Source organism: Schizophyllum commune (genome assembly GCF_000143185.2).
Source record: "Schizophyllum commune H4-8 unplaced genomic scaffold SCHCOscaffold_3, whole genome shotgun sequence".
Lineage (NCBI taxonomy): Eukaryota > Fungi > Basidiomycota > Agaricomycetes > Agaricales > Schizophyllaceae > Schizophyllum > Schizophyllum commune.
Window position 1 is genome coordinate 3,391,861 of NW_026089540.1, and position 14,153 is coordinate 3,406,013.

A 14,153-nucleotide genomic window follows, 5' to 3' on the forward strand; every position below is an offset into this window, starting at 1 on the left:
CCGGGCAAGCCAACTCGCTGAGCCTGTGGCGGGGAACACTGAGAGAGAAGTGGAGTTAGAGTAAAGTTGAGCTTCCAAGTTCAACATCGGACCGGGATGGCACGTGGACAGTCGGAAACAGCCGGTCAACGAGGACCGAGCGGCTCCAGCTCAACTCAAGCTCCCATCTTGCTCTCCTTTCAGTCATTCGCGACTTCTCTCAGTTCGAGAGATACTTTTGTCCTGTGATACTCTGTCTATATGGAAACTCCTCTCGACAGAGCGCGGCAAACGGCGCACCTCGATATGCAGCGCGATGGGGTCGTTCTCTCCGATTCCCAAAAGCGAGGCATCGTCCAATCTACCTCAGAACTCAGAGCGGAAATTGCGCGAATCGACGCACTACGGCTCGAGCTACTCGCTCAGACCGACATCAACAACTTCCTGCTGGCGCCGGTGCTGCAGCTGCCACACGAGATCCTGTCCTTGATCTTCGACCTCGCGCTGACAGGCGTACGCATTCACGACAAGAACTTCGGAGAGCCATGTCTCACGAGGGTCTGCCGTGTATGGCGTACCGTCGCTCTCAGTACCCCGCAGCTGTGGACAGAGGTCAACATCCCAACTGATCCCGAACCGCCCTCAAAGCATGCTATCTCGACGTATGTGGCGCGCTCTGGGCAGCTACCTCTCCATATCTTTGTTGACGCGTACATGTGGCAATGTATGACCATCGATGAGGAGGAGTGGAAAACTGCGGCGGAGGTTCTTCAGTATGTCGCGCAGCTGTCGATGCACAGGTGGAGAAGGCTGGACATCACCGGCGATTTCCTCGTCTTCGCGCGACAAAAAGAGCTGGAGTTGCCGCGTCTGGAGTCGGTATCTATTGCAGCAATCTCCTGGCTGGAGCACGACGAGGAACCGGACGCGGACAAACCACAGCTTCCGCTTGACTTTCTCGCGAACGCGTCCAACCTCCGTGATGTGACCCTCGAGGTCGCATATCCCAACGTCCGCCTCCCTTGGCAAGACATCCCGCACCTGACATTTATCCTCCGCACGGCCAATGACGAGGAGCTCGGTGGGGTAGTCGACGCCGTGTCGCGGCATAGGGCAGAGCTGGAGACGCTCGCCGTGCTCCGAGTCCACGGCCGTCACTACGCGTTCGCCTTCCCGCCCTCAATCTCTTCAGACATCCAGATCACGGCTCCGAATCTCGTCGATGCCACTTTCTCTGGCTTAGGCTACACGGCGCTCGCCCCTTTGGATGCCCCGAAGCTCGCGAGCATCACCATGCGCGATATAGGTCAGCAGCGCATGCGACCGGGCCCGTTCATCACTCTCTACAACGTCGCACAGCGCACAAACCTCGCGCAGACCCTCCGCCGCCTCTCACTCGAAGCCATCGTGTGGCAAGGGTCGCTCGCTGCCGTGCGCCAGTGCCTGGGAGCTCTGGTGCATCTCGAGGACTTGCACGTCGCGGCCACGCTGTTTGGACAGGTTACCAAGGAGTTCAGGGAAACCGTCAACGAGCTGCTATGTCCTAGGTTTCTGGACTGGCTGACCAGGGCGGACGACCCGTTGCCCTCTGAGCCCCTCCCGAACCTGACGTCTCTAACTCTGAATTTCTATTCTGCGTGCAAGCATGATCTCAAGGAGCAGTTGATTGACCTGGTAGAATCCAGGAAGGACGCTATAGTTATCGAGGGTGTGACGCACAAGGCCTTAACGCGGTTCACGACAGACCGGAACTTCGACTTTCACATACCCGCTCCGGGACTTTAACGTAGCTAAATTATTAATTGTTACTTGGTATAATGCTCTATAGAACTATGAATACGAACGTAACTCTGACAAGCTCAATTTGAAGATTCTCTGGTAGTCAGAGATGCAATTCACACGTGGTGTCGCGATAACGTGAGCGGCACGTATGCTACAACTTCAAGCTTGTCCTGAGCTTTCATGATCACCCCACTACCATTCAGTACATCGTCCTGGCTGTCTACCGCGGAGGACAGGCCTGAATCACCTTCTACCCTTCCTCTCACGATGCCGGCATGCGCTGCGCCCACACTAGGTCACGCACCCGCAATCTATTGTGCTGCCACGGTTACCCCATGTAGCTTCGAAAGCCATATATAAAGGCCTCAATGGTTTCTTTCCTTCCTGCGTTCCTTTCCCTTCACTGTCCTCATTGTGGCGAGCTTCCCTTTCCTCGTTCTTGCTTGTCGTCACATACAGCCAAGCCCTAGACGTCTCCCGATCTCACCATAGACGACCCCTTCGCCGCATTCAAGTCTACGATCCTTACAGCCATGCCGACGCTGGACTGCACCCTTGGCATACAGAGCTATCCGATACGACGCGGGAAGCGACCCAGCGGTGCGCCACATTCTGCTTCGTCCACATCCGGCACTGATTCCATCGCAGCCCGCCGCAAACACCCGTATCCTTTCACATTCCGCGAGACGCCATTGTTCACTTCTCAAGATCTTCTAGAAGAAGATGAAGACCATCCTTCCCCGACGCCCTCCTTTCACCGATCGCGCTCTCCCTCTCTCGATCATCGTCCGCTCCCGGACTCGGCGCGCACGAGCGTGTTGGAGCAGGATCCTTTCTACTTCGCCCCTTCGTCTCCCGCAAAGTCCTCCGCCTCATCACAAGCTAGTCTCAGGCGGTCGATCGCTGGCCGCAAGTCGGGCGTGCAGCGTTCTACGCGGAGGTCGTGCGTCCAACGACGCCGCGGGGAACATCGTGTTCATGGCGCCACACATCGTGCTCCCCTGGTGGGGGACACTCCTCGGCCTGTATTCAATCCAGTCAACTGGGGAGGCGCGGCTGGCGATGCTCATCCTGCGGAGCCCAACTATTTGAGCCCCACGCAGCCCGCTCACTCGAGCAAGACCAGCTTGTCGTTCATCTTGAACGCGCCGGATGAGGAGGCTTTGTGGCGACGGCCGTGGGGCAGCGCCGATGGGCCTGTGCCTGCAAGGAAAGAGTCGGTCGATTCTCAAGTCCTTCCAACGTCAACATACGAAGCGTGCGAGAATCAACCTTCCTCCCCTCCAATGTCAGCGTCGCCTCGATCGTCGGAGCGCGCTGATCCCGATGTTCCCAGTTGTGTTGCTCACTTCGATGCGCCCATCTGTGTCGCCCAGTCCTGCTTCCCCAAGATACCCTTGCCGCCGCTGCTCATCGACCTTTCTCTCGACGACGAGGGCGATATTGAGGACGATGGTCCGCTGCAGTTGCAGTATCCAGACTCGGCCTCGCCGCACGCCGAGTCCCCCGAGGAACTTACTGTTCCGATCGCCAGGAAGTGGCAGACGAATCCCGAGAAGGATGCTCCGAGCGACAGTGCTATGCAATGCGGTGCTGAGAAGGATGGCGCCAGTTCTGCCATTCCGATGCTTGGGTCTCCTCTGACCGTCGCGCAGGCCGTGACCGGTGATCGTCCTTCTCGACCCTTGACTTCGAGTGAAGACGGCCTCAATGATCCTGGTGTGGCTACAAAGAAGCCACCGCAGTCCAACAACTCTCCTACCGATCCGACTGACCCTTTCATCAATTCAAACGTGAACGACTACGAGCGCCCCAAGCCCGACTTTGCCCTCCACCCCCTCGTTGAATCCGACCCCGCCTTGCTTGGCCCTGCCATCCTTGTCTTCAACGACCTTGTGGACGCGCCCAAGGGTCCGGGCAAGAAGCCCCGGATCCCGAGGGACACGAAGTTTGCGCTCAAAGTGAATGCGCGGGCGAAGCAAGGCGAGATAGTGAAGGAGGTGGCGAAGGTGGCGGAGGACGCCACGAAGGTGAAGGAGGACGTCGCGAAGGTGGAGGGCGCGAAAGCGGAGGCGCGCAGACCGTATTATAGAGAGGAGGTCGAGGAGGAGGAGGCGAAGAAGCCCTGCGTCGTGGGGCCTAGGATACCGGAGCCCGTTTTCAGGGCGAGGAAGGCGAAGGCTGCCGCTCCTCCGCAGACGGTCACAGCCTCTGCCCTGTCCTCCGGCGACGTCAAGAAAGGAGACACCTCCAAATCTGCATCTTCTTCCGCGTCTCTTCCTCAACCTGCCACGACTCCCCTCAGTGGCCCGGTCTTCCCCGCTACTTCAGAGCCATTCCCCGCCAACCCCGATCTCGAAATCCGCTCCCGCCGCGGTCGCCCTCTACGTCCACAACAGCGCGAGGCCCGTGCGCGAAGAGATGCGATAGAGCAGCAGAAGAAGGCTGTCCTGCTTGCGTTCCGGGACGCGGCGGCGAAGGCGAGGCGGCGTGTGGGCATCTTCCGCGCGATGGTGCGGGCGATGGAGGATACGATGGGAATGGAGGACGTGAAGTGGGGCAGGGTGGGGAAGGTGAGGGATGTTGCGGACCTTCAAGCGGCTGAGGGTTGTCAGTCGGTCATCGACGGAGGGCGCTCACTTTCCCCTTCCCCTGTCTTCCATGTGACGACTTCGTCAGGACAGCAATCGCCGTCTATAAAGCACCCCGTTGAATGCGGGCCTCTTCACCACCGTCACGGTACGAAGTCAAGTGAAGACCGCCTGTTAGCGCTCGCCGAGAGCGCACTCTCGGCGTCTTGCCAACAAGAGACGACTTCACTCGCGAAGGCTTTGAGCCGTGCCTCCCTCGAATCCCAGTCTCCTTCCGGATCTTCTCACCTTGGCGGTCGTCCTCGTCGTATCTCCCTTCAGGCCTACCTCAAGCGCAAGCGCGAGTGTGCCAGCGACTCCGAGGGGGACAACAAGCGCTGCCGACGAGGTTGATTTTTTTTCTATTGTACTATCTGTCCTAATATTCCCCTCTGCTTCTTACGGCACGTCTATGACTTGACACGATTTATGTAGCATACCTCAGCTCCTGGCCGTCTTATTTTGTAGTCACTCCCTCCTTTCCTGAGTTCCCGCTGCTTCCTCGCCTGCACATTCCTTATCGCTCTGTTTCTCCTGTTACGCTGTAGCCCTAGTCCATGTCGCTCGCTAGCCTCCTGTAGTCGAGTATCCATACCTATCGCATCTTTCTACCGCAGACCTGCCGAAGGTTGAGATAGAGCCCGAGGTGCCGACCGGCGAAGTTCAACTCTGTGGGTCCGTGCCACGTGCGTGGGTGCGCTTCATTGGCGAACCCGCGAACGCTGCTTTCCTCCTGCTTTCGTCCTGCCATTGTTCATACCCCCCATTGTTCTCTCTCCTTTGCATCCCCTCGATCCAAATCGTCTCACACGACACCTGTTGCACGAACACGCAACCGTCTGGCCCGTTCGCGGCACGATAGTGCGGTGCCTACAAGCCCAGCCCGCGTATACACCCCCAAACTCGTACCATGGCGTCCCCAAGCTCTTCCAAAGCGGCGTCTACGACGTCTTCTGGCAAGGACTCCAGTGCGTGTGCTCGAATCTGCACGGGGGACCGGCAATGCTGACAGTACGCGGCGCAGACACGTCAGAACCACTGTACCAAGTGAAGCTCCTCGCTGCGATCCGCAGCGGCGACCCCGCCCTTATCCACCCCTTCCTCGCGGAGATTGGCAAGGATAGACGAAAGTCGGTCGACAAGGATGGCGACCTGGATACGGGAGCGGCGGCGCTACATCTCGCGGTCCGATGCGCGTCGGGTGCGTGGACTTGACGATCCCGCCGTGCGCGTACTAACAAGGGATTTAGTGGAGACCGTCGCTCTGCTGCTTTCCCATCGCGCGATCTCGCCCAATGGCATCCATCCCCCCGGGTCCGGCACCACTCCCCTCCATCTGGCCGCCTCGCTCGGTCGGGCCGACATCGTGAACCTCCTGCTCGAACAAGAGAACATAGACGACACCATCCTAGATTCGCAAGGCCGGAACTGCAAGGATGTCGCGCGCGGCAAGGCCGTTGTACGCGCCATCGAAGGTGCGTAGTGCGGCACATCCGCTATCCCTGACCTCACCCACCCGCTCTCAGATTCTCGATCCTTCCTCAACGCACGATATCGCTCGCTCCTGCATTCGTACATCCTATCCCCACCCGACTCCCCTCCCCCGCAAGGCCTTATCGAATTGCTCGAATCGCCTCGCATTAAGTTCGTGAACCTCAGCTATCTGGACGACGACACGGGGACGTCATTGCTGCACGAGGCGGCTAAGCGGCGTGATCTCCGATTAATCGAGTTGGCTGTGCGAGCTGGCGCCGATGTCTTCGTGCGCAATCGCAGGGGCAAGATGCCCTACGAGGGGACGGGAAAAGACGACAAAGTCCGCGTGTTCTTACGACAGTGTATGTGACCTCTGCCTCGCCGTATGTAGTGTGCTAATGTCCAGCTCAGACGCCAACCACGACGCGACTTTAATCCAGAATCAGGTCCTCTCGTCGCAGCCGCCATCGTTGCAAGGTTACCTCAACAAGTACACCAATGTCGCGAAGGGCTACAACACGCGATGGTTCGTCCTGAAGGACGGAGTCCTCTCATGTAAGCGGCCCTTCTGTTATCCGGCCCGCGTCCAGTCATCTTCATGATACTCACAATGCACAGACTACCGGCACCAGGAAGACGAGACCATCGCAAGTCGAGGATCCATATCAATGAAGACCGCTATTCTGAAAACTCCTCCCGGTCAAGACAAGCTGCGGTTCGAAGTGCACTCTATGCCGTCGAAGGGACATCACTCCGGCGTGCAGAAGTGGTACATGAAGGCGAATCACCCCGTCGAGGCGCACCGCTGGATACAGGCCATTAACCAGAGCATCGAGTGGTACAAGCGCGACGATATCAGCATCCAGAGTACGGACTCCGTTGGCGAGCAGTCGCCGGCAGCGCATCGGACGATTCGAGGTAGTGTCACGAGCTTGTCGATGTCTATGCACCGGCATGGCTCGAGCAGGACGCACCGGTCGAACGAGGCGGCGTCCTCGAGCTCGCACCTGGATGACAAGAGTGCACGGGACGACACGAGCGATGCGGGTGCGAGTCCGCGGCCTGATGATGACCGCCGAGACGATGACGAGGACGCGTCAGAGTCAGACTCGGACTCGCGACGGGGGCGCGTACCTTACGAGGACACATTCGAGCTGCAGGGCAACACCGCCGCTGCACAGCTCGAGCTCACCCTCCAGCTCTTCTCGAACCTCGACCTACCCCTCGACACGCCCCCGCGGACGCGCGAGCTTAAGACAGCCCTTGGCGACGCGCTGCGCACGGCGCAGAAGCTCGTGTCGGAGCACGTCGGGATGGCAAAGGAGCGCGACGACTGGTGGCGGAAGCAGCTCGCGAAGGAGCGCAGTCGCGCGGCGGTGTGGGAGGAGAGTCTGGCGGCGGTCGTGCGCGAGGGCGAGGAGCTGGAGAAGGAGCTGAGGGCAAGGAGTAGGAGGCGCGGCAGTCGAATGTTCGACCCCGATAACGTAGGCATGGGCACGGTGAAGACGCTGACGCTGCGCCCAAGAGCGTCGTCGGTGGCGCAGGAGGCGCGTGTGCCGTTGCCAGAGGTGTTCACGCCCGCGGAGGAGACGCTGCCGACGCCGAAGCCGGAGACGGCGGATAGGCCCATCTTGACGCCCCGACGCTCGACGCAGGCGACGCTGACGGCACGCGAGACGCTCTCGCCCGCGGCGATGGACGACGGGGAGAGCTGCGATACCGACGAGGAGGACGAGTTCTTCGATGCGATCGAGGCGAATGCGATCCCGAATCTGGAGGTGCCGGCCCCGCTGAAGAGCCCGTCGCATGATGCGACGGATCTGCCGCCAGGGTATGACTGCAAGCCGTATGAAGGGTACAGGCACCTGCGCCATGAGCTACCTTTGAGCGCGGATGACCGGCCGAGCGTCAGCCTCTGGAGTGTGCTGAAGAACAGCATCGGGAAGGACTTGACGAAGATCAGTTTCCCGGTGTCGTTCAACGAGCCGACGAGTATGTTGCAGCGCATGGCGGAAGACATGGAGTTCTCTGAATGCTGTGAGTCAAATCATGGCTTGTCATGTGTGGTCGAGGGCTCACCTTGCTGCAGTGGACGTGGCAGCGAAAGACCGCGACGCTCTCCGCAGGATAGCGTACGTCGCAGCGTTCGGGATGTCAAACTACTCCTCAACGATCGGGCGCATTGCGAAGCCGTTCAACCCCATGCTGAGCGAGACGTTCGAGTACGTGAGCTTCGACAAGGAGTACCGCTACGTGTCCGAGCAAGTCAGCCATCACCCGCCGATCTCGGCCTGCTGGGCGGAGTCGCCGCTTTGGCATTACTTTGGGGAGGTACGCGAGATGAGGACCGCATCGTCAAGAGCGACGTAATTGACGTGCTTTTGTTCGTCTAGGTCGACGCGAAGAACAAATTCACGGGCAAGTCGTTCGAGATCCGCCCCACGGGGGTCGCGCACGCAGAGCTATTACTACCGGAGGAGTGGGCGCCTGACTACCCCAAGTCGGAGAAGTTTAAGGGCAAGGTGGTCGAGCACTACAGTTGGAAGAAGGTCACGACGTGCGTCTCGGGCTTCATTTTGGCACAGCCTTCGATCGACCATTACGGGGACATGGTGGTACGTGGATGATCTGCGTCCGTGACTCGAGTTTTCGGCCTGACCAGAGTCCAGGTGACCAACCACCGCACGGGCGACCAGTGCATTCTGACGTTTAAGCCGCGCGGCTGGCGGGGGCGGGACGCCTTCGAGATTGCGGGCAAGGTGGTCGATGCCTCTGGGCGCCTTGTATATGAGATTGCCGGCCGGTGGAACTCGCAGCTCATCGCACGCCTGGCGACGGATGGCAGCGGCCACATACACCCTGACATGAGCGTCAGCGGACCGGGCTCGCCGTCGGCGTCGTCCGACTACCTGCTGCTCTGGCGCAACTCGGAGAAGCCGCCTAGGTCGCCCTTCAACCTCACGCCATTCGCGATCACCCTCAATGACTGCCCGAAGGATACCCTGAAGCCGTATGTCTGCCCGACAGACTGCCGGTTGAGGCCGGACCAGCGTGCGTTCGAGATGGGCAAGTGGGACTTGGCGAACGACTTGAAGGTGGCTCAGGAGGAGAAGCAGCGGGCGATACGGCGCGCGAGGGAGGAGGGCAAGTTGCCGCCGCACGCACCTCGTTGGTTCCGCGCGGAGACGGATGGGGATACGGGCGAGCGGGTCTGGGTGCCCTCGAAGGTCGAGGGGAAGCTAGAGTACTGGCTCGAACGCGAGCGGTGCTGGAGGGAAGGTGGCAGGGAGAAGGCGAAGTGGAAGGAGGTGGATGAGATCTTCATCGAGGAGCCGGAGTCTTTATCGTCGTAAGTCTTATTAGGAACCTTTGATACTGTAAGGACAGAACACTCGAATGTAGAACTAGTTACTGTGCATAATGGACAGCCAGGCGACGGGGAAGATCGCAGATGAAAATTTGGGGCGAAATTTGGGCCGGTGGGTGCTTATTTGCGCGGCATCAACAGGTGTAAGCAGGTGTGCAGCTCTGGACTCTTCCGGGTTCCTGCAAACCCTCTTGGCCCTTTGACCTGGTACGCAATATGCACCTACATCGCCGCTATGATTAGCTCACAATACGTTTAGGGATCCCACAGAAGTGAGACGACTGACGTCCTCAAGCTTCTCCGTGTTCTTGTCATAAAAAGCCTGGCCGCACGTGTGGGGGACCTCATCGATGCCGACGGCGGATTGGGGAGTATATATGTGATCGAGTCGGAACGGACGGTGAGTGCAACATAATTTTCTACCATGTCGCGTCTGAACGAAGGGCTCATCGAGCTCAGCAGGCCCTCGACCTGCCACTTCAAGGATCCGGACGACTACACGGACTCTGCGCCACGGACACCGGACATCGAGAGCCCGCCTAGTAGGTCTACGGCGGCCGTCAACGAGTCTGCTCTCTACCCCGCGGACGGAGGTCTCCATGCGTGGTGTTTTGTACGCATATTCCAACCCCGCGGGGTGTGCCACAATCACTGACGCTCAGCAGATGATAGCTGCCTTTTTTGTCGAAGCCATCGCGTGGAGCTTCCCATTCTCCTATGGCGTGTTTCTAGAGAGTGAGTTCCTGCATTAACAGCTAGAGCATCTTCTGACTCTTACTATCTCCCAGGTTATCTGGACGATCCCGTATACGCATCGCAGAAGAATGCGGCGTCTTTATTGCCATTGGTTGGCACAATTTCTTCCGGCATACAGTACTGCTCCGGTCAGTCTTCTTCTGCGACCTCTAGCTTTGCATGTCATCTCATCTTCGCGCAGGGCCATTCCTCTACCCCATTATTATCAAATATCCCCAGGTCCGTTTGCCTGCAGTCTGGCTAGGTGCCGCGCTATGCGCGTCCAGTCTCTTCGCCGCAAGCTACACCACCCAGGTCGGTAAATCGCACGCTCATGATAGCTCTACCGTGACGCTGATACGATGGTCTTCCCTCGTAGATTGTCACGCTCGTCGCGCTCCAAGGCGTCTTATACGCCATAGGTGGTGGTACGTCCGCTCTGTCCAGTCTCTGCCTCTGAGTCTGAATGCAACAGCGCTTGTCTACACACCGACCATCCTCTTCATGTCCGAATGGTTCATACGGCTGCGCGGCACAGCGAGCGGCATCATCTTCGCCGGAACCTCCGTCGGCGGACTCATCCTCCCACTCGTCTTCCCGCCCATCATCGCCAAGCACGGGGCACCGTACACCCTCCGCATGTTCGCCATCTCGATCGCATGTATCATGTTTCCGCTGCTGCCGTTTAACAAGGGCCGGCTGCCCATCAGCAAGGTCCGCGGTCCTGCGCCGCGCGCGAGCAATCGCGACTTCCTGAAGAATATGTCGTTCTGGATCTATATCCTTGTCGACTTGATCCAGGGCTTTGGGTATTTCATGCCTATTGTGTGGCTTCCGAGTACGTCGTTCCATCATTTTAATGCGCGTTCAGCCTATCTGAGAATGTCCAGCCTTCGCCAGCGACCAATCTTTCAGCTCGCTGCAGTCCGCTATTGCACTCGCCGCACTGAATGGTAAGTCGCTCATCCCTCTTCTTAACATGCGCTTATAGCCCTCACAGGCGCCTCTGTCTTAGGCGGTCTCTACATGGGATACCTGTCCGACCGCTTCAACTCCTGGGCTTTGGCGCTTGGCTCCCTCATAACGACCTGCCTCGCCACCTTTATCCTTTGGGGCGTCGTCGGCAACACCTTCGCTGGCCTCATCGCGTTCGGCATCGTCTACGGTGTCGTCGCAGGCGGCTTCAGCACCCTTTGGACCACATTTGCGCGGACGTATGCTAGTGAGCCTTCCCGTGCCTCCTTGTCTCCACCGCGATACTGAGGTCGGTTCGCAGAAGAAGAACCAGGCCTCTCCTCGACTCTCTTCGGCTACATATCCATGTGCCGAGGCATCGGCAATGTCCTCTCCACGCCCATCGCCACCGCCCTCATCGGCAAGAGCGCGCACGCGATGGCGGGCTCGGCGACTGGCTTCGCTGTCGGCGGCGGGCGGTTTGGAAGTATGATAGTATATTCGGGTACCTGCTTCGCGGGTGCTGCTGGACTGGCGGTCCTTGGGTGGAGGACGGATATGTGGGCGTTGCGGCGGCAGTGAGGCTTGAACACCTAAAGAAAAGTATGAACATACAAAAGAAAGCGGTATGGAGTAGCTTGTTGGACCCGTTACTTACCGGACTTCGCTCTCGCATAATTGGACATTGTGTAGAATAACCAACAGTGTACAAGGGAATCAGGGCACACACGAAGGAATCCTCACTTTATTTTTGCTTGCGCGCTGCAAGGAGGCCGAGCTGTGCGTCAGCACCGTTCAAGCAAGCGATAGTTAGTGGATAGAAATACAGTGCACAGCGAAGATACAAATCATAAACAAAGCAAAGGGCGACGACGACACGACAGGCACCCGTACCACTCCCCTAATCCGCACTCGTCTTCACCTTCTTCTTCGGCGGCGCATCCTCATCCTCGTCCGCGTCCTTCTTCTTCGCCGCCTTCGGCTTCGGGCGTGGTTTCGGCTTCGGCCTATCATCCACGTCCATCCCATCGTCCCTATCCTTCTTCGCCGCCTTCTTCTTCGGCCTCCCGCCCTCTTCGTCCACGTCCATCGCATCGTCCGCCTTCTTCGCCTTCGGCTTGGGTTTTGGCTTGGGCTTCGACGCCTTGGGCTTGTCGTCGTCATCCTCGGCGTCGCTGCCCTCGGGCGCGGCGGCCTTCTTTTTCTTCTTGGGAGCCTCGCCGTCGGCGCCCTTCTTCGCCTTCTTCTCTTTCTTTTTCTTGACGACCTTGGCGACGTCGCGATCACCGCTGGCGTCGGAGGCGGTGGCGGCGCCCGAGTCGTCAGACTCGTCCTCGCTGGGTGAGCCCTCGTCGGTCGAGGAGGCCTGGAAGTCCTCTGCGAAGCATGTCAGCGTCAAGCGCTTCGCGCTCCCCTGAGCACCGACGCACCATCGTCCTCGCTATCATCATCATCGTCCAGCGCGCGCCGCTTCGGCACGTCCGAGCCCACGCTGCGCATCTCCTCGTCCTCGTCATCGTCGTCGCCCAGGTCCGCCTGCATCAGCATCTCCGCGTCCGGCACGCTCTCGCTCTTCACCTTCAGCTTGCTCGCCTTCAGGAACTTCTCCACACCCTCGTACTCCTCCTTCGCGATGCTCGAGAACGTGTGTTCGGGGCCCGAGCGCGTCTCGACGCGCAGGTCGAAGGTCCGCGAGCCGGTGCCGCCGCCGACGCGGGAGAAGATGGCGGCGTGGATGTCGGAGAAGTCGATGAGGAGGGGCTGCTTGGAGACGAAGAAGAGTTGCTTGTCGAGGATGAAGAGGTCGCCTTGGACGGCCTTCAGGTTGGCCTTTATGCCTGGGTGGTCGGCGGTAGACTTGAAGCCCCCGACACCGATGATCTTCTTGCCAGTGAGGCCCTTGAAAATGGCGGAGACGACCTCATAGGTGGGCTTCTCGTAGCTCTTCTCGAGTGTGCCGTTGTATTTTGCAAGTTGCTCGCTGACGGAAAGTCAGAGGAGTGATCTGGGAGAAGGGAAGTGCCACGCACTCGGTCATGTTGAGCTCAGCAGTGATTTCCTCTTCGTGCGTGAACTGCATGACGAGGTAGCTGTAGCGTGTTTGTCCTTGACGGATGGGGGTATTGAGGCCGAGCTGGCGAGGTGTCAAACGACGCCGCACATAAGATGGTAGCCACCCACAATGAACAAGACGTGGTTGTCGTCCTTCGCAAGCAAGAACAACCTCGAGATGCTCGTGTACACAATTTTGTAGTCGTACGTCTTGCCACGTAGACGCAGGAAGTCAGGGAACATGTCTAGATCGTACCGCCCGCGCGGCGTCAGAATGAGCACCTCCTCGAAACTGAGGATCATGTCGCCCGACACCTGCCCGATCTCCGCCTTGTCCTTGATGAGGTCGTGGAAGACCTGGGCGGCACTGATCTCCTCCTCGTCGTCCGACTGGCCTGCATCGCTCGCAGACTCGCCCTTGAGCTTCGTCTGCACGCCCGGAACGTGGAAGCGGATCTCGACCATCTCGTCGCCCTGCGGGCGGACGCTCTTAGACGTTGTGAGCCCGGAAAACTCGAGCGAGACCTCAGTACGGCCGGCGATGTTAGAGTTGGCGACATTCTGAAGGGGGAGCTCGAACGCCACGCGGTCCGAGACGAGGAAGGCGAGGTCCTGGCCCTGGAAGTCGGTGTCGCCCCAGTTCCAGCCCTTGAAGGTGATCTCTTTGGTCTCGATCGCGACACTGAAGTAGTTTCTGAGGAGAGTGGCTAGTTTGTCGTGATCCTGCGTGCGAGATGAGTAAGTTTTGCGGATTTGACGTGCGGGGGACGCACCTCGCGCGCAAAGCCGTCAAAATGATGCTTCTGGTGGTCCTTTACGCCGACGCGTAGTTGGTAGTTGCGCGCAACGCGTAGCCACTGCGCCCACTTGATGTCGTCGGCTGGGAGGGCGACAATTGGCTCCCCCTCGGAGCCTTTCCACGCCATACCACTGCTGGCGACGCGAAGTTCTGTTTTCTCTCAGCCGCTGCCACCGGTGATGAGGTCGTAACTCACTGCCTACGCTCGATCCCAGACCATGATATATGTTGTCGAACTGCGTGCTCGACATCGTGGGGGCAAGGAGATGGTGGTCGAGAGGAAGACGCGTCGCGGTCGCGTCGAGAAATGATCACGGCGGGCCGGACAAACCTCCTCAAATGGCAAGGGCTGGAATCGAGACGCTCGTCGTTCAAGGCA

At 59.0% G+C, this 14,153-nt stretch overlaps 5 protein-coding genes across 5 annotated transcripts; 4 read left to right on the forward strand and 1 right to left on the reverse strand.

Annotated features, from left to right (window-relative positions):
* Positions 1 to 188: 188 nt before the first annotated feature.
* SCHCODRAFT_02616952 (uncharacterized protein) lies at positions 189 to 1,838 on the forward strand. The gene has a single exon (XM_003034065.3). It carries the CDS (start codon positions 286 to 288, stop codon positions 1,762 to 1,764), a length of 1,479 nt encoding a protein of 492 aa, XP_003034111.2. The 5' UTR covers positions 189 to 285; the 3' UTR covers positions 1,765 to 1,838.
* A 168-nt stretch (positions 1,839 to 2,006) lies between these two features.
* On the forward strand, positions 2,007 to 5,015 carry SCHCODRAFT_02570823 (uncharacterized protein). Its single transcript, XM_050343835.1, has 2 exons — positions 2,007 to 2,361; positions 2,410 to 5,015. Exons 1-2 carry the CDS (start codon positions 2,295 to 2,297, stop codon positions 4,743 to 4,745), a joined length of 2,403 nt encoding a protein of 800 aa, XP_050201910.1. The 5' UTR covers positions 2,007 to 2,294; the 3' UTR covers positions 4,746 to 5,015.
* A 121-nt stretch (positions 5,016 to 5,136) lies between these two features.
* SCHCODRAFT_02616957 (uncharacterized protein) lies at positions 5,137 to 9,334 on the forward strand. Its single transcript, XM_003034067.2, has 9 exons — positions 5,137 to 5,359; positions 5,416 to 5,592; positions 5,642 to 5,866; positions 5,918 to 6,229; positions 6,279 to 6,422; positions 6,486 to 7,904; positions 7,957 to 8,198; positions 8,261 to 8,482; positions 8,537 to 9,334. The coding sequence occupies exons 1-9, from the start codon at positions 5,302 to 5,304 to the stop codon at positions 9,218 to 9,220; spliced, it is 3,483 nt and encodes a 1,160-aa protein (XP_003034113.2). The 5' UTR covers positions 5,137 to 5,301; the 3' UTR covers positions 9,221 to 9,334.
* A 310-nt stretch (positions 9,335 to 9,644) lies between these two features.
* Positions 9,645 to 11,685, forward strand: SCHCODRAFT_02616961 (MFS general substrate transporter). The gene is made up of 9 exons (XM_003034068.2): positions 9,645 to 9,847; positions 9,900 to 9,969; positions 10,023 to 10,118; positions 10,172 to 10,284; positions 10,349 to 10,397; positions 10,445 to 10,807; positions 10,860 to 10,922; positions 10,970 to 11,191; positions 11,246 to 11,685. Exons 1-9 carry the CDS (start codon positions 9,659 to 9,661, stop codon positions 11,503 to 11,505), a joined length of 1,425 nt encoding a protein of 474 aa, XP_003034114.1. The 5' UTR covers positions 9,645 to 9,658; the 3' UTR covers positions 11,506 to 11,685.
* On the reverse strand, positions 11,394 to 14,084 carry SCHCODRAFT_02616964 (SSrecog-domain-containing protein). The gene is made up of 6 exons (XM_003034669.2): positions 13,971 to 14,084; positions 13,749 to 13,924; positions 13,105 to 13,698; positions 12,954 to 13,057; positions 12,354 to 12,904; positions 11,394 to 12,300 (listed from the first exon to the last, which is right to left on the reverse strand). The coding sequence occupies exons 1-6, from the start codon at positions 14,023 to 14,025 to the stop codon at positions 11,825 to 11,827; spliced, it is 1,956 nt and encodes a 651-aa protein (XP_003034715.1). The 5' UTR covers positions 14,026 to 14,084; the 3' UTR covers positions 11,394 to 11,824.
* Between the last annotated feature and the right edge of the window lie 69 nt (positions 14,085 to 14,153).